Here is a 23873-nt window from a genome sequence, read left to right as displayed (position 1 = left end):
CAGGAGAAAAATATTAAAGGCACAACTGCAAGCTATCCTGACGCAAAGGGAAGATAAGAATAGTAAGATGTCAACATGGCTCCACCAGAAGCTCCTTAACGACCTGAAAAAAAATCAAGAAGAATTTCTACAGAAAGCAGAAACATGGGCAAATTGCTAAGGAGGATACAAAAGAACAGCACAAGCATGAAGGGACAAAATCAGAAAAGCGAAGGCACAAAATGACTTCCACTTAGCAAGAGACATAAAAGGCAATAAGAGGTTCCTTAAATCCTTTAGGAGCAAGAGAAGTAAGTCCTCTACTTAGCAGGGAAGGAGAATGAACAATAGATGAAAACAAAAAGGCTGAGATGTTTAATGCCTATTTTGCTTAAATCTTCCCTAAAAAGGTTAATAGTGACCAGATACTCAACACAATTGATATTAACAACAAAAAGAGGGAAGGAGCTCAAGACAGAACAGGGAAAGATCTAAATATTCTTTAACCTGTTAAGTTAGATGTATTCCAAGTCTATTGGGGCTGATTAAATTAATCTCAGGTATTTAAGGAACTAGCTGAAGCAATCTGGGAACCATTAGCAATTATCTTCGAGAACTCCTGAGGGATGTCCCAGAGGACTAGAGGACAAACATAGCACCCATCTTTAAAAATGGGAACAAAGACTGGGGAATTATAGACCAATCAGTCTAACTTTAATACCTGAAAAGATACTGGAACAAATTATTAAACCATCAATTTGTAAGCACTTAGAGGATAACAGGGTTAATAAGGAATAGCTAGCATGGATTTTGACTTGCTTCCTCCAACCCAACCAGGCCAGTAACCAAGTGTCATGATATATGGCTTTAATAAGGCGTTTGACACAATCCCACAAAATATTCTCATAATGAAATTAGGGAAATGTGGGCTACATAAAATTACTATAAGGTGGGTGCACAACTGGCTAAAAGACCATACTCATAATATGAATCAGTGGCTCCTCATCCAACTGGAAGGGTATATATATCTAGTGGAGGTCCCATAGGTGTCTGTCACTACTGAATATTTTCATTAGCAGCTTGGATAATGGAGTGGAGAGTAGGCTTAAAGTTTGGATGCCACTAAACTGGGAGAGGTTGCAAGCTCTTTAGAGGACAGGATTAGAATTCAAAACAACCTTGACAAGTTAGTGAATTGGTCTGAAGTCAACAAGAGGAAATTCAATAGACAAGTGCAAAGTAGTACATTTAGGAAGGGAAAAAAAATCAAATGCAGAACTACAAAATGGGGGCAGTACTGCTGAAAAGCATCTAGGGATTACAGTGGATAACAAAATCTGAATCAATGTGATGTAGTTTAAAAAAGGCTGATATATTCTGGGGTGTATTAATAGAAGTGGCATATGTAAGACAAGAGAGATAACTGTCACATTCTACTTGGCACCGGTGAGCCCTCAGCTGGAATACAGTGTCCAGGTCTGGGTGCCACCCTTTAAAAAGATGTAGACAAATTGGGGAGCACTCAGAGGAGAGCACAAAAGTGATAAAATGTTAAGAAAATCTGACCTATGAAGAAAGATTAAACGCGTACCCAGTTTATCATCTTAAGAAAAAAGATGGGGGGAGGGGACCTCATAAGTCTTCAAATGTCTTAAGGGCGGTTATAAAGAAGACAGTGATCAACTGTTTTCCATGTCTACTGAAGGTAGGACATGTGATGAGCTTAATCTGCAGCCAACTTTCTTCTGAGGTCCCCCGCAACATGCTATAAAAACTCCATAGCCCAGCTGTATCACGACAACTGTTTTTCTGTATACAAGAACAAGGATCAGCATTAGGAGGTAGCAAGCAGGGTAATTCCCTGGGGCCCCACAACAAAGAGGGCATCACAAAGCTAAGTTGCTCAGGCTTTGGCTTCAGCCCCACGTGGTAGGGCTCGGTGTCCTGGGCTGCAGTTCTGTATGGTGAGCTTCAGCTTTCTGCCCTGGGCTCTAGCAAGTCTAACGCTGGCCATGCTTAGCAGCCTCCCTGAAACCTGGTTGAGAACCACTGATATAGATTATATATTAGGAAAAAACTTTCTAACTAGAAGGATAGTTAAGTTCTGGAATCCCCATCACTCAAGGTTTTTAAGAACAGGTTGGACAAACACCTGTCAGGGATGGTCTAGGTCTACTTGGTCCTGTTTCAAGTCCAGCCCCCTGCACTGAACTCTCAATGCCCTTTTCAGCTCTACATGTCTGTGAAATACTGGAACATATTCAGAGGGTAAATTATTACACCAACAAGGATTAGTGTTAGGTTAGAATGAAATTAAATCTGCTAGTTTTGTCATCATTTAGAAACAACAATGGTAACATTTACAATGTTTCCTGGTTATATTTGGTCAGATTGTGGCCATCCATCCATTAACACAACCCACATCACTACAAGATTTGTGATTTATTTATGATTATGAGGCAGGAAAACAACACGGGCAAAGCTGGAAAAGAACCCAAATCTAAGGGGTGGCTAGTGCCCTACCCACAATGCTATCCTTTCATCCTTGTAGCGGTATGTTCCTGCTAAGGAGTCAGCAATTAATTCTCTATTTTTGAAGGTACTGATACAGATCAAGCCATTACCACTTCAACTTTAGGTGAGAGAGTTGACACTTAATCTAACCTTTCCATTTTAGCACCAGAACCAGACACACACATAATTAAGTTACACCTTTAGTTCCATATTTCTCCTTTCAGCAATCTGACTTCATCTACAATTCTCAGTGAAATATCTGGACAAGCTTGCACACATGGACTTCATTGCAAGCAATCATTTCACTTTCTGTTGCCAATACACAGCGATACAGCATATTTTAGTCTTCTTCCCATTGCAATGAGGTACATGTGGAGACATTTAAAGATCCTTTGATACTGAATCCCACTATTTAAATTGCAGCGTATCAAAGTGGATGTTAATTGGTTACCTGATTTTCTTTAGCAGAGGATTCCAAGAAAGCTGCATTCCAGGATTCTGCTAAAGCTTTCCCTTCTTCATAGCTAATCACCCTGACCAAATAGAAGACAATATAAATTATTACAGCAAAGAAAACGTTCGATGGCTTGTGGAGAAGTTAGAGCAACAACTGCCGCGCAACTGCAGTTACTTCCCTGCAGCACTTCTATGAAGTATTAAACTGCATCACATGCAGTATAAACATCGAAGTAAAATTTGGGTCTTGCAATACTTACTTTCCATTTTTACTATATTTTATAATACCTCCATTTTTTATAGTGCTTTAAAGTTATTGTCACAACATTCCTATGAAGTAAACATGCAACTACTCCATTTTGTAGATGAAAGAGACGTTAAGTGACTTGCTCCAAAGTGAGCGTCAGGATTAGAATTCAGTAGTTCCTGGCTCTCATTTCCATTCTCAAGTCCACAGTTCCTTAGTTATGATAACTTAGTTTAATTTAGAATTAGGTTAGCTTATGCTAACTTTTTAGCTATGGGAAATTATGTACCTATAATCTAGTTCCCCAGAAGAAAATTTCATTGAAATTGTTACAAGTGATGTTGCAACAGAGAACAGTTATGGCATCTTAAATTTTTCAGAAAAATATTGTGTTTACAGTACATACCGTTCCATATGCAGATCTTTTTTGTTTCCAACCAGCATAATGGGTATTCTGTGAAAAAAGTGAACCACTTTTAGAACAGCTGTTATAGTATATTGAACAAAGTACTAGTAATATACCTGCAATGAAATGAGATGAAAGTGTTACTACTTACTGGACTTTTCCCACCATATCCAATAACTTGCCATGGATAACTTTAATCACTTCAAAACTGCAAAATAAAGGGATGAAATCACACATGCACTCTGATGTTTAGCCTTAATACCCAATACACAATTAATTCCACCTGTAGACTGAGTTTAAGCTTTATTCTCACTTTAGATGTAAAACAACTGAGATGCTGTAAATGTGTTACTGATTCCTATACAAAAGAGGCAAATTGGGTCAGAACTCCATAAAACACTATACCATCTAACAATATTCTTACATAGGCCAAGATAATCCTGCCTAATATACCTGATTTCCCTTTTGATAAAGGGCACTGCAAGTGTATGAATCAAGATGGGGAAAGTCATGCTTTAAGCATTATTTGGATGTTTGATGCATCTGCTTGGACTGTAGGTACACTTTAGGCAGAATGTGTAATAAGATTTAGCTGCACAAATGTAGGAAGTCTGGGTAAGAAGGTTAAGTTAAAAGTACAGCTTCAAAAAACAAACAAGCACTAAGAGGGAAGGTGCAATAGAATTACTAAGGATGTATTGCTTTGCTGAAATTCATAGTACTTTCCATTTTAAATTGGGACAATACTCAATTTCAAAATTAAAGTAGAATCAGCATTTATGCACTTGAAAATGAAGAAAAAGCCTAAACTGTGACTTTCCAAGTCAAGAGAAGCACAAACTGAGCTGCAGGCAGTATGAGAAACATTGCTTGTTCAGATACTACAATTATGGGTGCTAATACAAAGTCTGTACATGAAGACTTGAGTGACTAAGGCCAGAAGCAATATTGTGAGGTGCCAGGAAGCCTCAAACCCAGCTAACTTAATGGGTACTGGATATTTAGTACCATGCAGAATAAGCAAGCTGTAAACAAATGAAGCCAGTGATGTGCAATGGCAACCATTTTATTACATTTGGAGTAACTGAGCTATTAGAGAGTTTGACAGACAACTCTGATTATAACAGGGACACCATGTATCAACCTGGACTGGACACAAATACTGCAATTAAAAATTATGTAGGGTAGATAAGGTAGGTTCTGACTTTCAAAACTTTGCCATAAGTAGTGTGCTCATTTACGTGGCATTTTAATCCAAGCTCAATTTTCAAGGGCCTGATTCTTCAAGCACAGATTTGCATTGAATACGGACCACAAAGAGATGCCTTGAATACCTCCCTGTACAAGACTGGTCTAATCTGCACGAGGAAACCAGCTTGGTATCAAACTAGTCAAGAATCAGGGTCCACAAAAGTAGCCTAAAGCCATCTTTGCTTCTTTTGCCCAACAACTGACCACAGGCAGATTATAGGTCAGCCTGACTGTAGAATCTGGCCCACAGTTAGGTATGCACCCTCCTGCCTAAACCAGTAAGGACTAAAGCCAGCCTGTGGACACTTGGGAAGGAGATTGTAAGAGCCAATGAAAATACAAACATAGAAATACAGAGAGAGAGTGAACTCTAATGATTGTTATAATGGACCAAACAATTGTCAATAAACCCAAAACAGAAGGGGGGGGGAGGGAGGAGTGTCAATGGACAAGGTAGCATTACACTGATGTTTCATATCACTTCATCTTTACTACCTTATGAATGGATTTCCTATATTAGCAAGTGAAATTAACTAAGTTTTAATTTAAAAGACAAGGTAACTGTAGGGCCACAATTTATTCTCTGCAGGCTGATAGTAACTGAGGATTCATTAAGGTGATATAAACTGGTTTATAATGCATGTTATTGCTCACTAGAAGAAAGACAATCCAAGGAAGCAGGGACCACCAGCAAAAGGTGACATGATACAAAGTAATGGAACCTACTTTGTTATACAAATTAGGAATTTAAGTAAATCAGAATGAGAAACCTTCAATAACCTTGTGAGCAAATTTAAGACTAGGTTAGAGAAGTAGGGCATTGTTTGCTTCTTCAGGAGTGTTCTTATGAATTCCCATTTGACAAACACTGCACTCAAGTCACTCAATATAGAAGAGAATTTTAAGAATGGATTTTCCAAAAGGATCTACAACAAAAGCTTGGAAAGAAACAAGTACCCTACCATATCAGTACTCAAATGTTCAGTTCCTATGTCAATATATAGCCAGTGACCTAGCTATATGAACCAAGAGCAACACTGGCAAACTTGTGTCAGACTGGAATAGCAACCAAGAAGGAAGCAGAAGACAAATCAAAGCCTCTTTGGCTTTCCAGAGTACTTAGGCAATCAGGGTGCGGTGTTACATGATATGTTCTGTCCCGCATCCAGAGTCTCTAAGCAGAAGAACAGGATATGACACCTTACACTTCAAGTAGATTTCTACTTTAAGAGCCAAGCAGTAAATAAAAAGCCATTTACAAAAAACTAGAAAAGAACTTGCAGGTATAGACCCAGGGCAGTCTGAATATATTCTGCAGTTCTTTGCTAAGCTTACACTAGAATTTGACTCTACCACAATGGCATCCCAATAGTTGTCAGGCAGGACAAACTTCTGTTTTTCACCTGACTGCTTGACTTTGCAGCACTACATAATAGAGAACTGGAGCCAGAGTTAAAAAGAATTAAATCCTCCAGTTATTATTGATCAGGTGTAGGACAATCAGTGGAAGCTTCCAGGTCATCAGTGTGCCCCAACTCTGGTTGCAAAGTAGTAACTCTAGCAGCAAAGATTCAGCCTCTGTTGCTATTCTAGCCGTGTCTCTGGCTGAAACTACAAATAAGGGAACTTTACATCTTCAATACGCTGTCGCAGATGCAGGCAACTGTCGCTTTGAAGTGGACGGAGATTGAGACCACCAACTCATTTTACTTAGGACCATGCTACTAGCTAAGCCCAGATCTGAACTAGTGACCAAGAAGATGGGAGACTCCATGTCCCATAAATCCCCAGGGTTTCAAGTACTGTCTTGAAATTAAGCCAGAGTGCCTCCCCCAGAAGGAGAGAATGCTATCACCAAGTTTGCGTTGTTACAGAATTTGTACATGGGGGGTACTTTATAATTATTTCACACTGTCTTAAGACTCACTTCTTACCTTCATCACCTGTTACTGTGAAAGATCCTGTAAATAGCGACAGAAGCAGCTGTCTAAAACTTTTGCTCCCTTTAACATTATTCCTCAATACTACAGAATGTTAATGTGTTTCATTAGGTAGATCTGATGAAGCTACTCTGCGTATACTTTATGTATTAACATAATGAGCAACCATAAGAGCATTTGAGCAGCCCAGAAGAGTTCAGATTAGGACAAACATACTAGACACTCCAGTACCTGTCAAGAATGCAAGCAACTGTTTTCTTTCAAAGTGTCCCTATGTGCTGAAGAGGAAGAGAGGTCGCTCAGGACCTTCTGTTTAAAAAAAACAACACTTGCAGGTTCTTAGATTTTACTTATTTAGCAGCTTACATAAGGAAGCTACTATTTTTAACATTGCTAACTCTTCCTCTTCTACTGATATGCAAATGCTGTACAAGGTAACTTTAAAAAGAAATCCTGCCGTTAAACCCCACCAAGTTTATAGAAATAAAACAAGGTAGGGGTCCAAAAAAGGAAGCGGATTAATAGAATATGGTGCCAATAACTGTACAAAAACCTAAGAAAGAGGTTAATGTGCTTCTTACCAGTAAAGAGATTACCTAGAAGAAAGCCGGGCCCTCAAGCCAGAAAGGACCTTAATTCAAACTCTGAAATCTGAATAGCTATTCTGAGAAACTATTTTATAGTAAGACATGTCCTTCAATACTGCAAATAAAAAAGCAGCCTACAAGCCAAATTCATATACACTGTCTATTGCCCATAAGCTCATAGCAATGAACAGGCAATTTCTACCAGTCAACCAGACAGGTGGGCAAGGCAGAAAAACCTCACAAAGAAGAATCAGCTCTATTTGAGTGCAAGGCTACAGCTACCCTACAGAGCTTACAGCAGCGCAGATACACCAATGCAACTGCGTCACTGTGGCACTAGTAATGCAGACATGAGAGCGCTCTGTCAGCTTACTTACTCCAGCCCCTGCGAGTGGCAGTAACTATGTCAGCAGGCACAGCTCTCCCACTGATGTCGTGCTGTCAACTCTGGCGTTTATGTTGGTGTAACTTACATTGCTTGTGAGGTGGGAGGGGAGGATGGGAGATTTATTCACCCCAGTGAGCGACATAAGCTATGCCAAAATAAGCTGTAGTGTAGACACAGCCTAAGTTTATACGGCTAAGAGGAAAGAGAACCAACAATATGGTTCTTATGTTCCCATGATTTCTGACCCAAGGAGAAAAGTCAGAAAACATGTAGTGCCATTACTATTCTAGGTCATGTTTCAGTTTATTTATGCCTCTTTGTACTCATATACCACAATGAGGAGCACTAGGAATACTTAAGCTTGATCATCTTTTTACTCAAAGTTCATAACCAATACATTTGAATATGGATTCTATCTTTACTCGCCCCCAACCACTGTATTTTGCAAGCTGCTTAGGTACAGTAAAGATCAAATGCTATTGTGAGGAGAACTGTTATTCCCATTTTACTGATGGGAAATGGAGGCAGAGATTAAAGAATTGTGAGGGCATACAGGGAGTCTGTGGCAGAGCCAGGGATTGAATCTCAGATCAGCAGCTTACTCATAAGAATACATACACAGAAGAACTCTATTACCTTTTTATTGATGTGACTGAATAAACGAGAATGTAGCCATTAATGTCTATGGAGTATGTCTGAGGAAATATGGAGTATTCATCCTGTGGAAGGAAAATGGTATTTTTAAAAATGGTTATTGCCACAAGAGTCAGAATCTTACTTACAGCAGATTACCAGCACTTTTATACACTGACCGTATTTATAAGACGTGAATTGCAAGACCACCATTTGTAAAGATTTAAAACAATGTCAATACAGGTGAATCAGACTCCATAGCAGGCATGGTGGAGGCTGCCTGTTCCTTAAGGATTACATGGGATGCCCAGAAAAAGTTAAGCAAGCTAGGGGTAAGAAGCTGTAGATTCTCCCCCCGCTCCCTCCCCACACACAATATATGCTAAACAAAAACAAAGAATTTCAAAATTTCCCACAAAATGAAATCAAGAAGATTGTTTCAGGTCAAAATGTGTTTTGTTTCAATTTTGACATTTTCTTATACTGTAAAATAAAATTCAAGATAAATCAAATATCAAAACATTTTACTCCAAAAAAAGTGTCAGAATGGAATGCTTTGATATCAAAATGCTTAGTTTCATGTATGTTCCCTACCCCCCCCACTCAACATTTCTAACAAATAGAAATATTGGAAAATTTTTGACCACCTGTAAATTCTATATAGATGTTGTTCTGATGCTAGATTTAAAAAGTTTAGTTTAAGACCACTATCTCATCAGTTAATCCAATTGCTCAAACTGTTCACGTTCATATGTCACCAGCCTATATAACGCAGGGGAACCTTCCCCCTTTCCTAATGAGCAAGTGGGAAAGGACCCTTATCTAGTCCTCCCCCACCTTCACAACTTTCTAGCACGGTGAAGCTAGACAGAACTTGTCTTTGCTTGTGCTTCATATTCAGCTCTAATGTGTGGCAAAGCCCCACCACTGCTCGAATATCAGATAAATGTGCAACTTGGTTGCTGACTAAAGTAAATGACTTGGATCACTTTTATAGCATGTGCAAGAAACAGATGGTGGATGTGCAAACTAAGCATTAGACTGTACTTGACATTCCACAGGATTTCTATCAATTGGAATAGCTTTGGTAACAATTATCACCACCTGTCCCCCACCCACAGGGGTAGGCAACCTATGGCACACGTGCCGAAGGCGGCACACAAGCTGATTTTCAGTGGCACTCACACTGCCCAGTCCTGCCCACTGATCTGGGGGGGCTCTGCATTTTAATTTAATTTTAAATGAAGCTTCTTAAACATTTTAAAAACCTTATTTGCTTGACATACAACAATAATTTAGTTATATATTATAGACTTATAGAAAGAGACCTTCTAAAAATGTTAAAATATATTACTGGCACGCGAAACCTTCAATTAGAGTGAATAAATGAAGACTTGGCACACCACTTCTGAAAGGTTGCCAACCCCTGCTCTGGTACCTCTTAACCAAGCTCTTGTTTTCACAGTACTCCCATCAACCCATCACTTCACTCCTCCACCTTTACAGGTTTCAGTATCAAATCCTGTGCTGTACTGAGATAGAAAGGGTTGAGATAACAACTAATTCACACTTTCACAACTGTCTGCTTGGCTGTTATTTGCTTGTTAGAGATGCTTTTTGGAATGTGAAATCCATTAACGGCTATTAGGCAGGATGGGTAAGGAATGGTGTCCCTAGCCTCTGTTTGTCAGAGGGTGGAGATGGATGGCAGGAGAGAGAGATCACTTGATCATTACCTGTTAGGTTCACTCTCTCTGGGGCACCTGGCATTGGCCACTGTTGGCAGACAGGAAACTGGGCTGGATGGACCTCTGATCTGACCTAGTATGGCCATTCTTATGTTGGAATTATACATTTAACATTTAAGAATGTTATGTTGCCAACTAACAACATAATGTGGCCCAGTAATTAGATTCACAGAAATCACTTTACACCTAAAGTAGTTATTCCTATAATCTTTGCTACATTATATGTATCCATTTAAGCAGCCCCCATGGTCTATTGGGCAAGTAAACAAAACTGAGCAAAGCTTGTTCTAATGCATTTACAGTGCTTTTCGACATCTACTCACAAGATCTCTCCCCTCCAATCCACTGAAGCCAACAAAGAAAACAAAGACAATCCATGGGAAAGAAAGATTTAAAAATAACCACTGATGAGACAATGCTATTTTAGTTAAGAATTAGTTTCAGCTGTGTGATACTGAAATTGAACCTCAACCTTGAGAATAAACTCTGTTTAAGGTTGTGTTGGCTGGGGAATTGGTTGAGTTATGGTATTCTTTTTAGACTGAGAAGCAGCAAAGAATCCTGTGGCACCTTATAGACTAACAGACGTTTTGCAGCATGAGCTTTCGTGGGTGAATACCCACTTCTTCGGATGCAAGTAGTGGAAATTTCCAGGGGCAGGTATATATAAGCAAGCAAGAAGCAAGCTAGAGATAACGAGGTTAGATCAATCAGGGAGGATGAGGCCCTGTTCTAGCAGTTGAAGTGTGAAAACCAAGGGAGGAGAAACTGGTTCTGTAATTGGCAAGCCATTCAGAGTCTTTGTTTAATCCTGAGCTGATGGTGTCAAATTTGCAGATGAACTGGAGCTCAGCAGTTTCTCTTTGAAGTCTGGTCCTAAAGTTTTTTTGCTGCAGGATGGCCACCTTAAGATCTGCTATTGTGTGGCCAGGGAGGTTGAAGTGTTCTTAGACTGAATTAATGTTCTTGGGAAAGCGGGTTCTGATTTCTGCAAACATTACAATTTGCAAGAGAAGGAAAGGTAGCTACCCAGCTCCTGACACAAATGACCAAAAATCAGGATGTTTGGTCCACTAGCCTGCCTTATACAGTTCAACACCACTCCAAAAGACAGCAAGGTGTGGGGAAGCGCCATTTGGCCAGCATAGCATATTCTTTGAGATGCAACTCCCTATGGGTGCTACACTCTAGGTGCACTAACGCTCCCTGCACCTTTGATTGGAGATTTCTCATAGCAGTCTCTGTTCAACCCTCATGTGTATGTTAGGCAGTCTCATGCCCTGAGCTGTTATGTAGTACTGTGCGGGAGAACTGCCCTCAGTTCCTTCTCTACCACAAAGTCCCATGGCAGAGAACTCTGAAGCAGAGGGGAAGGACAGGTAGAGGAGCATTCATAGGGACACATCTTAAAGAACCACAGTTACTGCACAGAGTGAGTAACTATTTCTTCTTCCAGTAGCGTCCCTATCAGTGCTCCACTCAAGGTGACTACCAAGTACTGCCTCTAAGGTGGTGGTGGTGGGGATTTCGGAGTCAAACCCAGTAGAAAGGAAAGCATAGCTGATTTAAACACAGTATCAGAGGCAGAGTCATGAGTTACTGCATAGCATTTGGTGAATGTATACATAGAATCATGAGTCATAAGGCTGGAAGAGACCTTGAGAAGTCTTTTAGTCCAGTTCCTCCACTCAGCAGGACTAAGTATTATCTAGATCAGTGGTTCACTCCTATTTACCATTGTGGGCCACATATGCAGCTCTCCATGAATTATGTGGGCTGCAGTCACACAATATACATGCCTGTATGGCCCTGAGGGTGTCACATGGGCTGCAGTTGTGTGCTGATTGGGCCACAAGCAGCTCATGGGTTGAGAAGCACTGATCTAGACCATTCCTGATATGTATTCAGCACTGGAGATTTTTAAGAGCAGGTTAGATAGAAATTCTACAACCTCCCTAGGCAATTTATTCCAGTGCTTAACCACTCTGACAGAAAGTTTTTCCTAATGTTCAACCTAAACCTCCCTTGCTGCAATTTAAATCCATTGCTTCTTACCCTATCCTCAGAGGTTAAGAACAATTATTTTCCCTCCTCCTTGTAACCACCTTTTATGTACTTGAAAACTTATGTCCCCTCTCAGTCTTCCCTTTTCCTAGGCTAAACAAACCCAATTTTTTCCGATCTTCCCTCATGTGTAATGTTTTCTAAACCTATCATTTTTGTTGCTCTTTTCTGGACTGTCTCCAATTTGTCCACATCTTTCCTGAAATGTGTCACCCAGAACTGGACACAATACTCCAGTTGAGACCTAATCAGCATGGAATAGAGCGAAAGAATTACTTCTCATGTCTGTCTTACAACTCCTGCTAATACATCCAAGAATTATGTTTGGTTTTTTTTGCAACAGCGTTACACTATTGACTCATATTTAGTTTCTGGTCCACTATGACCCCCAGATCCCTTTCCGCAGTACTCCTTCCTAGGCAGTCATTTCCCATTTTGTATGTGTGCAACTGATTGTTCCTTCCTAAGTGGAGCACTTTGCATTTGTCCTTATTGATTTTCATCCTATTTACTTCAGACCATTTCTTCAGTTTGTCCAGATCATTTTTAATTTTAATCCTACCCTCCAAAGCACTTGTGAATACGCTCAGATTGGTATTATCTGGAAATTTTGTAAGTGTACTCTTTGCCATTATCTAAATCACAGATGACAATATTGAACAGAACCAGACCCAGAACTGATCCCCGCAGGACCCCACTTGATATGCTCTTTCAGCTGTACTATGAACCTGATAACTATTCTCTGGGAACAGTTTTCCCAACCAGTTATGCACCCAACTTTAGTAGCTCTATCTAGGTTGTATTTCCCTAGTTTGTTTATGAATATAGATGCCCAAGTAGCAGCTTTACAGATTTCAATAATCGGCACATTTTTGAGAAAGGCCGTAGAAGTGGCAAGAAACCCTTGTAGAATGGATGCTTATAACCAAAAGTGGTTGAATGTTGCGAGACCGGTAACAAGAGTTAATGCAGCCTGATAGCCACTTGGAAAATCTCTGGTGAGAGACTGCCGACCCTTTTGACCTATTTGCTAGCGAACGATTAATTTGTGAGTCTCTCCAACGGTCTTTGTCTAGATAAAAGGCCAGAGCTCTCCTGACATCCTGGATGTGCAACAGTGCATCCTGGAGATTTAAATTCGCTTTGGGGTGGAAACCAGGCATGTGAATGGTCTGATTGAGATGCAACTTGGAAGAAACCTTAAGTAAGAATTTGGGGGGGAGGGGCGCATGACCTTATCCTTAAAACACATGGGGGGGGGGCGCGCGCGCGCATGACATCTGGGCCTTGATTTCTCAATGTGTCGCGCTGATGTAATGGTTATCAGGAACGCTGTCTTCACTGACAAATGGAGCAGTGAACAGGTAGCCAAAGGTTCAAAGGGCAGTCCTGTGAGGCATTTGAGGACCAGATTAAGGTCTCATATTGGAGTAGGATGTTGGATTGGTGGTTTCCCAGTCCTCTAAGGAATCTCACTGTGGTCAGATAGGCAAAGTTAGAATAAACCTGTATTGGGGGTGGAAAGCCATGATGGTTGCCAGGTGGCAGGTATAGAGCTCAATTGATAGACCCGAGGTTTTCAGAGTTAGGGCAGATTCCAGTACCTGGAAGTGACATGGTCATTGGTGGAATCTGTCTACAGTCATAACAGCTGACAAACTGTGTCCATTTTTGAGAATATGGGTAATGAGTAGATTGTTTCTTGCTGTGTATTAGCACTCTTTACGTCTTTGAGCAGGCTGTCTCTAATCCTGTGAGCCATCGACCAACTAGGCTCTAAATGTTTCATCCCAATCTCATGATGCTTCATCTTCCTGCCCTCCTGGGAGAGATCAGGAGCAGCATGGAGAGTAATCTGAGAGCAAACAGCTGTATCAGGTAAGGAAACCACATTTGCATGGGCCAGGTTGGAACTACTAGAATGATTCTTTATTTATCTTTATTTTGAGCATAGCTTTGGCTATCAAGGGAGTTGGTAGAAATGCATACAGTAGGGTTGATGACCACTAAAGGTGAAAAGCAATCCCTCAAGGAATGGTGACCCAGTCCACCCCTTGAGCCAAAGTGGGTGCATTTCTTGTTTGACTCTGTGGCAAACAAGTCTGAGGGGTGCCCTACTGATGGAATATGTGGTGTAATATGTTGGGGTCCATTTCCCACTTGTGGTCTTGGAAGAAGTGTCTGCTGCGTGCATCTGCAGTCACATTCTGAATCCCTGGGAAATAGGTCCCACCTTCATTTTGGTTATGCATAGCCTATGGCAGTTGGTTCTTGGAGTCTGCAATAATAGGTTCTATCAGATTAGCCCTTCTGTATTAAAGGAACGCAGACAAGAACGCTAATAGACATTACTAGCACATGACATTAAAAGACACATTAAATTTTACCATGACTCAATCGACGTAATCTTATTTCTTGTATTTTGTTTGATGTAGCCAAATTCACTTTCCAAACACTAGTTTATTAAAAAAACCCACTATAGTACACTGCTTTAGCAATGCTTAATAGCCCCTATTAATCCCAAACAATCTGAACACATTTCTACTAATTTTGGGGGACTAAACTACTTGACAGTATCACTGTTAGAAGTTAATTCAATTACTGCTAAATTAGCAAATATTAGTTTAGTAAGTGAACTGTAAAAGCCTTCAGACCCCCTTTATTCAAATATATCAATTGTGGTGTTTTGCTCAACACAGGACAATACCAACTTAATCCTACAGGAGTAGCAGTAACACATGTTGCCTTCACTTTGAAGGAATGGTTCAGACAACAAAGATCACTTACTTGGCCAGCTGTGTCTACTAGCTGAAGATGATATTCTTGCCCATTTACTGTGATCAGTTTTGTAAAAGCTAGAGGAAACAAGAGAAATGCACTTCAGAATTAAAACTGAATAGCTTTATACTCAAGGTCTACTGAGATCAGACCAGAAATTAGTGGCGAGAACTCTAGTGGAACAATCTGAAGTTTAAGTTTTTTAAGCAGGAGTGAAAGACTAAATTGGGGTGCTCTGTATACAGTTAGTATATTGCATACACTGAACATTAATGTTAATTAATAATTTAAAACTTCTGAAAATTGGAATTGCACACCCTGGATGCAGAATTTCTCGTAAGTGTTATTTCTTTACATTTAAAGCACTTTAAGACTGTAGACTTTTCAAATAGATAAAAACTAGTGGTCAAATTGTAGACCTAATTGGATTTTCACATTAAGAGTTACCTGAATGCAAGTCAACGTCAAAGTTCGTTAAGATTTAACATGGGGTCTTCAGTTTCAAAACCATTCTCTAAATCCAGGTTTCCTCATCTGAATACCCACAATGAAGCAAAACACCAAGAATTTTTTAGCATGATGGAATTAAAAATAGCGATTTATTGTGAACAAACTGTGCACACAGGACCACTGAAATTCTGACTTGAGGCTGTCACACCACTATTTTTAACTTGCTGCATTTATTGCAGCACATTCAGTTCTTAATCAGGAAGTACATTCAGTACTATTAGAGGAAATCAAAACACTATTTATCTTACTATATTTCAAGAAATGCCAACGCACATTATAAGCAGAGGATTATCTGGAAGCCACAACTCAATTTTTTTTTTGCTTTTGTGAGTGTATATTAGCATAGTAATGTTATATTAAGTGTAATATAAGCTAGTTGCCTCTAGTATTTTACTACCACATTCATGCTGAGAACATAAGGAGCCAATTTCAAAGCTTTATGTTTTGGCCCAGGTGGTTAGTCTTTGTACTTTCCAAATGTACACCCTAGCTTTAAACACTCTTGATATGCCTCTAGGGTTATTACAATGTTATGGACTGAAATTTTGACTTAGGTCCTCTAGTCTTTAAAGCAGCATAGATTTCATGAAAGGATGAAAGTCACAAACAAACATCACCTTAACATTAACTATTTTAGTGCTGAATGTTTTAGCAAGAACATTATATCATACATTTCCTGACTTGCCTGCCAGTGGGCAAATGTTTTGGCAGTCCAAAACTTCTAGCTTCCCCATTGACATCTCCACAATGCAGTCTCTCCCTCTGCCAATATAAACTTTTGCAGTGCATTGAAGGTGATAACTTTCAGTATTAATGTTTGTGCTTTCCCTTGAACTAAACAACGAATACTGCAAAGATTATTATTCATTTTTGTGTTTTGAGAGACTTGGAGGTTTATCTATCCAAAGCCACTGCAGAATTGCCAATAAGGGTACTGGACAGCTGAAGAATCTAAGCACCCTATTGAGGAATTTAGGTCAAGTAGTTAGTATATGACATAAAACTCTGCTCAAACTAACTAATCCTACTAGGTAACCTCCAAATCCATAGCATAGTATGAGTATTGTATTGACTGGGGCTACCTGGACAAAGCCTCAACCAGCTAAGAAATAATGAATAGATACGGCCTCTGATAAAGGGCGCAGGTCTGCCTTTTGACATGTTTATAATTGGAGGTATCTGTCTGGATAAGTTACCGGTGTGTGCCTCAATAAGCTTATACCATGCCCTGTACTATTCTAGTGCTCTCTTTTAGAATGAAGAACTCCAGGTTAAAAAAAATATAGCAGTTATATTCTTGCTCTATATGAAAAAGTATTAGGGGGTGTTGATGAAAACACACTACCACCTCAAAAAGTGTTAATGAGCAAAGTCACAATTTGCAAGGTTCTTGAGTCAAGTTAGTAAGATGGAAAAACAAGCCCTTTAGACAAAAAGGCCATATTAACAGAAATATTTAAGAGGTCCAGAAACTGGAAGGGGACAGTACAGGGAAACCCCGCTATAACGCACCCCGCAATTACGCAAATTAGGATATAACATGATCATAAGATGGCTCCAGCTGCCCCACAGTCCCTAAAATATTTGAAGGCTCTATCAGGTCCCCTCTCAGTCTTATTTTCTGAGGACAAAACATGCCCAGTTTTATTTAACCTTTTTTCATAGTCAGTTTTTCTAAACCTTTTATTTTTTTGTTGCTCTTCTCTGGACTCCAATTTATCTATATCTTTCTTAAAGTCTGGTGCCCAGAACTGGACAGTACTCCAGCTGAAACCTCACTAGTGCCAAGTAAAACCAGACAAGTACCACCACCACCCCCCACATACACCACCACCTAATTTACAACATTCCTGTTAATACATCCCAGAATGATATCAGCCTTTCACACAACTGCATCACATTGTTGACTCATTCAATTTGTGATCCACTGTAACCTCCAGATCTTTTCCCACAGTACTATTTCTACCCAATTATTCCCCACATTTTGTAACTGTGCTTTTAATTTTTTCTTAATTGTAGTACTTGGCACTTATCTTTACCAAATTTCATCTTGTTATTTCAGACCAATTCTTTAATTTGTCAAGGTCGTTTTGAATTCTCCTATCCTCCAAAGTGCAATCACCCCCATTTGGTGTCATCTGCAAAATTTTATATGCATACTCGCCACTCCATTATACAAGTCATTAACTGAAATACCAACTAGCACTTGTACCAGACCCAGGACTGGGTATACCCTCCCTGTTGGACGACTGATAACTACTCTGGGTATGGTCTTTCAATCAGTTATGCATCCATTTTATCTAGACCACATTTCCCTAACTTCGTGATGAGAATGTCCTGTGGGACTGTCAAAAGCCTTACTAAAAATAAAGATGTATCACATCTACTGTTCTCCCCCTGCCCACCATCCACTGGGTTAACAACCCTGTCAAAAAATCAGGTTGATTTGGCACAATTTCTTCTTGATACACCCATGCTGGCTGTTTCTTATAACCCTATCCTCGAGGTACATACAAATTAACTGTTGAATAATTCATTCCAGTATTTTTCCAGGCATTGACATTAAGCTGATTGGCCCAGGTCCTCTTTGTTCCTCTTTTAAAGATAGGCAAACATAACACCTATCTCCAGTCTTACGGAGGATAGGTAAGGTCCCAAGAGTTCTCAAAGATAATTGCTAAAGGTTCCACAGTTGCTTCAGCTAGCTTCTTAAGTACCTGAGGATGAATTTCCTCAAGACCTGCTAACCTGAATACATCAAACGCATCATATTATCTTTAACTTGTTCCTTCCCCCATGTTGTTAATATTAATTGTGTTGGGTATCTGGTTACCATTAATCTTTTTAGTGAAGACTGAAGGAAAATAGGCATTAACATTTCCGCCTTCTTGATGTCAGTTATTAGATCTCCTTCCCCATTATACAGACCTACACATAGGGGAACTACACTTTCCTTCATCTTTCTCTTGCTCCTAGTGTATTTAAAGAATCTTATTGCCTTCGTATGTCTCTTGCTAGGTGTAACTCATTTCATGTTTTAGCCTTTCTGATTTTGTCCCTACCTGCTTGTCAATAAAAAGAGAAGAACTAAAGATCTATGCTTACCAAGTCAATGTGAGCTAACTGATAAAATTTCCTCATTTCCCTGCATCAGAGATTTCACACACACTTCTAGAAACAAAACTATATTGTTTCTTTAGCTTACAGTTCATTTACTTCTGTGACATTACAGCAGAGATTCTGGCACTAGATTCAGGTCAAACGTTTTATAGTTTGTTACTAAACATTCTGGAGAAATGTGAACCCTCCCCCAGGCACAACATTTGAATTCCCCCATCACTTTAGCCACTATTATTCACTGCAGACCTGAGACAACTACATAGATTCTGAAGGAACAGAAAAACTGAATTGCTTTCATGTTTCCCACTGTCTTGTGCTTCTCACTTAAACAGAAGTATGCAATGAGAGATCTTCAAAATAAGATTTAGTGATCAGAAATGCATATTCAAGAATTTCCATTTTTAAAACAGCTTAGATAGTAATGCAAATACACTGCCTTTTAAGAAGTTTAATCAGTAACTGACAAGACAAGAGGACAGATTTGAGACACTAGTCTGGTCACAAAAAAGAATTGTTTTTAGATTTGGCAGGTTTTTTTACTAGATCACTAATAAAAGGAAAATATCTTAACTGAAGCTTTTCTAAGACACCCAATCTACAGCCTTAGCTCCAGAGGACAAGATGAAAAAACGGTTACTTACCTTTTCGTAACTGTTGTTCTTCGAGATGTGTTGTTCACGTCCATTCCACATTAGGTGTGCGCGCGCTACGTGCACAAGCGTCGGAAACTTTTCCCTTAGCAGTACCTGTCGGGCCAGTTGGGCCCCAGCCTGAGCAGCACCACTGCGCCGTGCATATATAACCCCGCTGGCCCAACCCCCTCCAGTTCCTTCTTGCCGGCAACTCTGACAGAGGGGGTAGGACGGCAGGTGGTGGAATGGATGTGAACACCACATCTCGAAGAACAGCAGTTACAAAAAGATAGGTAACCGTTTTTTCTTCAAGTGCTTGTCCACGTCCATTCCACATTAGGTGAAACACAAGCTTACCTTCGGAGGAGGGTAGGAATCACGGAGCAATTGATCGGAGGACCACCACGCCAACCACTGTGTCCTCTCGGGCCTGCTGGTTGACTGTGTAGTCTGCAGATCTCCTGGACCGGGACCTGTGCCAGGAAAGCCACTGAAGCTGCTTGCGCCCTGGTCGAGTGGGCCGTGACCGCCGGGGCCGGAACGCCTGCGAGGTCATAACACGCACAAATGCAGTCTGTAATCCAGGAGGCAATTCGCTGCGCCGACACCAGGAGGCCTCTTATCCTTTCCACCACGGCCACAAACAGCTGTGTGGATTTACGAAAGGGCTTGGTGTACTCCAAGTAGAACGTCAAAGCTCGGCGGACATCCAGGAAGTGCATACTGCGGTGACTAGTGTCTGCATGGGGTTTGGGAAAAAAACATTGGCAGACAAATGTCCTGGCCTAGATGGAATTGTGAGACCACCTTTGGGAGGAACTTGGGGTGTGGGCAGAGCTGCACCTTGTCTTTATGAAATACTGTATATGGCAGCTCTGAGGTGAGTGCCCTCAGCTCAGATACCCTTCTGGCCGAAGTAATGGCCACCAGGAATTCCACCTTCCAGGAAAGATGGAGGAGGGAGCAGGTAGCGAGGGGCTCGAACGGGGGCCTCCCCCATGAGCTTAGAAAGGACTAAGTTGAGATTCCATGGGGGGGTGTAAGGGAACACCCTCTCCAGTCCTTTAAGGAACCGCCCCACCACAGGGTGGGAGAACACCAAGCCCCCTGAAAACCCCGGGTGGAAAACGGAGATGGCCGCCAGATGCACCCTGATCGAGGACAGGGCCAGCCTCTGCTGCTTGAGGTGCAGTAGGTACTCTAGAATGGTGGGCACCGGAGCCTGGCGTGGCTGGACCTGTTGGGGCCCACACCAGCATGAGAACCTTTTCCACTTGGCCAGGTAAGTCGCCCTGGTAGAGGGCTTCCTACTACCAAGTAGAACCTGCTGCACAGGGACGGAGCACTGGCTCTCCAAAGCGTTCAGCCACAGAGCTTCCACACAGTCAGATGCAGTGATTGCAGGTTTGGGTGGAGGAGCTGCCCTCCGTCCTGCATAATGAGGTCCCAGTGTAGGGGCAGGGTTACTGGGGCTTCCACCGATAGCTCCAGGAGCGTGGTGAACCAGTGCTGGCAGGGCCAGGCCGATGAGGATGACCGCCACCCCGTCCCTGCGCACCTTGAGCAGGACCTTATGCACCAGAGGAAGCGGGGTGGCGGGAGGGGGAGGAGAAGACTATTTTAATTCCCCCTCCTCACGGGATCACGAACACATCTGCTTTGAGCCCGGGCTGCGGCCCTGAAATGAGCAGAACTGCGGGCACTAGATGTTGCCCCTGGCGGCAAACAAGTCTACCCGGGGAAACTCCCACTTGCGGAAAAGTGAATACGAGACGTCCACTCTTGAGCGTCCACTCATGCATGCGGTACAACCTGCTGAGGTGGTCCGCTAGTTTGTTCCACACCCCCGGGAGATGTGACGCCTCGCGGTGAATGGCGTGGGCTATGCAGAAGTTCCAGAGGAGAAGAACCTTGTGGGAGAGCGGCGAGAAGTGGGCTCCGCCCTGCTTGTGTTTATGTAAAACATGGCAGTCGTTTTGTCTGTCAGAACTGTCATGCTGTGACCACTCAAAGTGGCATGAAAGGTCTGGCAGGCTAAACAAACCGCCCCGAGCTCCTTCACATCAATATGGTGCGACCGCTCCACTCCCGACCACAAGCCCTGAGTCCTCCTAAGTGAGCACCCCATCCGAGGTCTGACGCATCCGTCACAAGCATCAGGTCTGGCTGTTGTGCAGCAAAGGGGATGCCTTCGCAAACCACGGTCTAGGACAGCCACCACTGTAGGGAGTCCAACACTTCCCTCGGGGCTGTCACCACCAAGTCCAGGGGGTCCCTGCCTGTATGGTATACACGGGTGAGCCAAGCCTGCAGCATCCTGAGTTTCAGTCTGGCATGCTTGACCACGTGTCCATGCTGCCATGTGGCCCAGAAGCCTCAGGCAGCATCTGGCCGTTGTAGTGGGAAACTGGCACAGGGAGTTCACTGCTTGCTGGAAGGCCAGGAATTGTGATACTGGGAGGCTCGCTTTTGCCTGTACCACATCTAGGACCGCCCCTATGAATTCCACTCTCTGCATGGGAATGAGTGTGGACTTGGAGATGTTGACCAGGAGCCCCAGCGTGTGGAATAGTCTCAGGGCCACTTGCACATGGGACCAAACCTCCTCTTCGGACCGGCCCACGAGGAGCCAGTTGTCGAGGTACGGGTAAACTCCAACCCTCTGCCTCTATAAGAAGGCTGCTACCACTGCCATGCATTTTGTGAACACCCGTGGGGTCGTAGCTAGGCCAACCGGGAGAACTGTGAACTGGTAATGTTCTTGGTTCACAGTGAAGCACAGGAATCGGCGATGTGCCGAGTGGATGGCGATATGAAAGTACGTGTCCTTCATGTTGAGGGCAGCGTACCAGTCCCCCGGATCCAGGGAAGGGATGATGGTGCCGAGAGAGACCATGTGGAACTGGGCCTTGACCAGGAACTTGTTGAGCCTGCACAGGTCCAGAATGGGTCAAAGGCCTCCTTTGGCCTTGGGAATGAGGAAGTAGCAGGAATAGAACCCCTTCCCTCTTAGGTCCTTTGGTACCAACTGTACCGCCCCAGCCTCTAGGAGCGTGCCAACCTCCTTTTCCAGAAGGTGCTCATGAGAAGGGTCCCTGAAGGGGGTGGGAGGTAGGCAGGAAGAACTGCAGCCTGTAACCGCTCTGCACCGTGCCTAACGGCCAGCGGTCCGACATAATACTGGGCAATGCACAGGAGAAGCGGGACAGGCAGTCCAGGAAACAAGGAGATGGATCCGGTGATTGGTCTAGTATGCTGTCCTCGAGTGCACCTTCAAAAGCCTGGTTTAGGGTCGGGCTATTATTATTGCGCCACCTCCTGTCATCCCCATTTCGCTTGCAGTAGGGCTCCTGCCTAGGACGAGGTTGGTAGTGACGCAGAGGAGACGGTTGCATCTTGAAGGGCTTTCTTTGGGTCATTGGGGTGTGCATACCCAGCAACTTGAGTGTGGTCCTCGAGTCTATGCAGCTTTGCATCCATCTGGTCTGAAAAGTGCCCGGACCCTTCAAGGGGAGGTCCTGGAGCGAGTTCTGGACCTCAGGCAACAGACCTGACTCCTGCAGCCAAGCTGAGCGTCACATGACCATGCCAGACGCGACTGTCCTGGCTGCCGCATCCGCCAAATCCAAGGATGCCTGAAGAGAGGTCTTCACTACGGCCTTGCCTTTATTCACCAGCACTGTAAACTCCTGTTGGGAACTCTGCAGGAGGCTGTCCTTAAACTTCCCCACAGCTGCCCAGGAGTTGAAGTTATGCCCATTGAGGATGGCCTGTTAGTTAGCAATCCTCAACTGGAGGCCCCCTGAGGAATACACCCTCCTGCCAAACAGGTCCAGGGGCTTCGCTTCCTTGGCCTTAGAGCGCCATGGGCAGCAGACCCCGGCCCCTTTCTCATTTACCGCCGAGACTACCAGGGAACATGGGTTTGGGTGGCAAAACAAGAAGTCGTACTCCTTTGATGGGGCAAAGTACTTGCATTCCACACCTTTGGCTGTTGGGGCGCTGGAGGCTGGGGCCTGCCATATAGTCTTTAGTTTGACTGTATGGTCTTAATAAGCGGAAGCGCTATACTGGATGGACCCTCTGGGCTCAGGATGTCCACCAGGGGGTCCTCCTGCTCCACCATCTCTTCGGCCTGTAACCCCAAGTTATGAGCAACCTTACGCAGTAGGTCTTGATGGGCTCTGTGGTCTATTGGCGGAGGTCCTGATACTGCTGTGCCTGCCACTACTTCATCCGGGGATGACAAGGAGGTCAGCAGCTGCTCCGCTTCCTTGTGCTTCCAGCTCGGACCCGGACAGCTGACCCTGGAGTGGCACCGGACTTGGTGCCGGTTTCTCCGATCTCTCGCTTGGCGATGGCGCAGGTGGTCTGGACACCGTAGCTTCCCGCACAGAGGAGCGTCGGTGCGGGGATGGGACCGGTCCACGGACAGTAAGAAGGAACTGGAGGGGGTCAGGCCAGCAGAGGTATATATGCATGGCGCAGTGGTGCTGCTCAGGTTGGGGTCCTGCTGGCCCGATGAGTACTGCTAAGGGAAAAGTTTGACACTCGTGCACGCAGCGCACGCACACCTAATGTGGAATGGACGTGAATAAGCACTTGAAGAACTACTTCTCT

At 42.9% G+C, this 23873-nt stretch overlaps 1 protein-coding gene across 1 annotated transcript in view; it reads right to left on the bottom strand.

Moving 5' to 3' along the window:
* RHEB (Ras homolog, mTORC1 binding) overlaps positions 1-23873 on the bottom strand; it is a 55696-nt gene that overhangs the window by 10987 nt on the left and 20836 nt on the right. The window contains exons 3-7 of the mRNA XM_045003268.1: positions 15001-15068; positions 8405-8487; positions 3754-3810; positions 3603-3650; positions 2945-3026 (exon numbers count right to left, since the gene is read on the bottom strand). Of these exons, the coding sequence (XP_044859203.1) occupies positions 2945-3026; positions 3603-3650; positions 3754-3810; positions 8405-8487; positions 15001-15068 (338 nt within the window). The remainder of the gene's footprint in view (positions 1-2944; positions 3027-3602; positions 3651-3753; positions 3811-8404; positions 8488-15000; positions 15069-23873) is intronic.

Source organism: Mauremys mutica, chromosome 2 (assembly GCF_020497125.1).
Source record: "Mauremys mutica isolate MM-2020 ecotype Southern chromosome 2, ASM2049712v1, whole genome shotgun sequence".
In the NCBI taxonomy this organism is placed as follows: domain Eukaryota; kingdom Metazoa; phylum Chordata; order Testudines; family Geoemydidae; genus Mauremys; species Mauremys mutica.
Note: the sequence above shows the minus strand (reverse complement) of the source record. Positions and strands in the feature narration are given on the sequence as shown.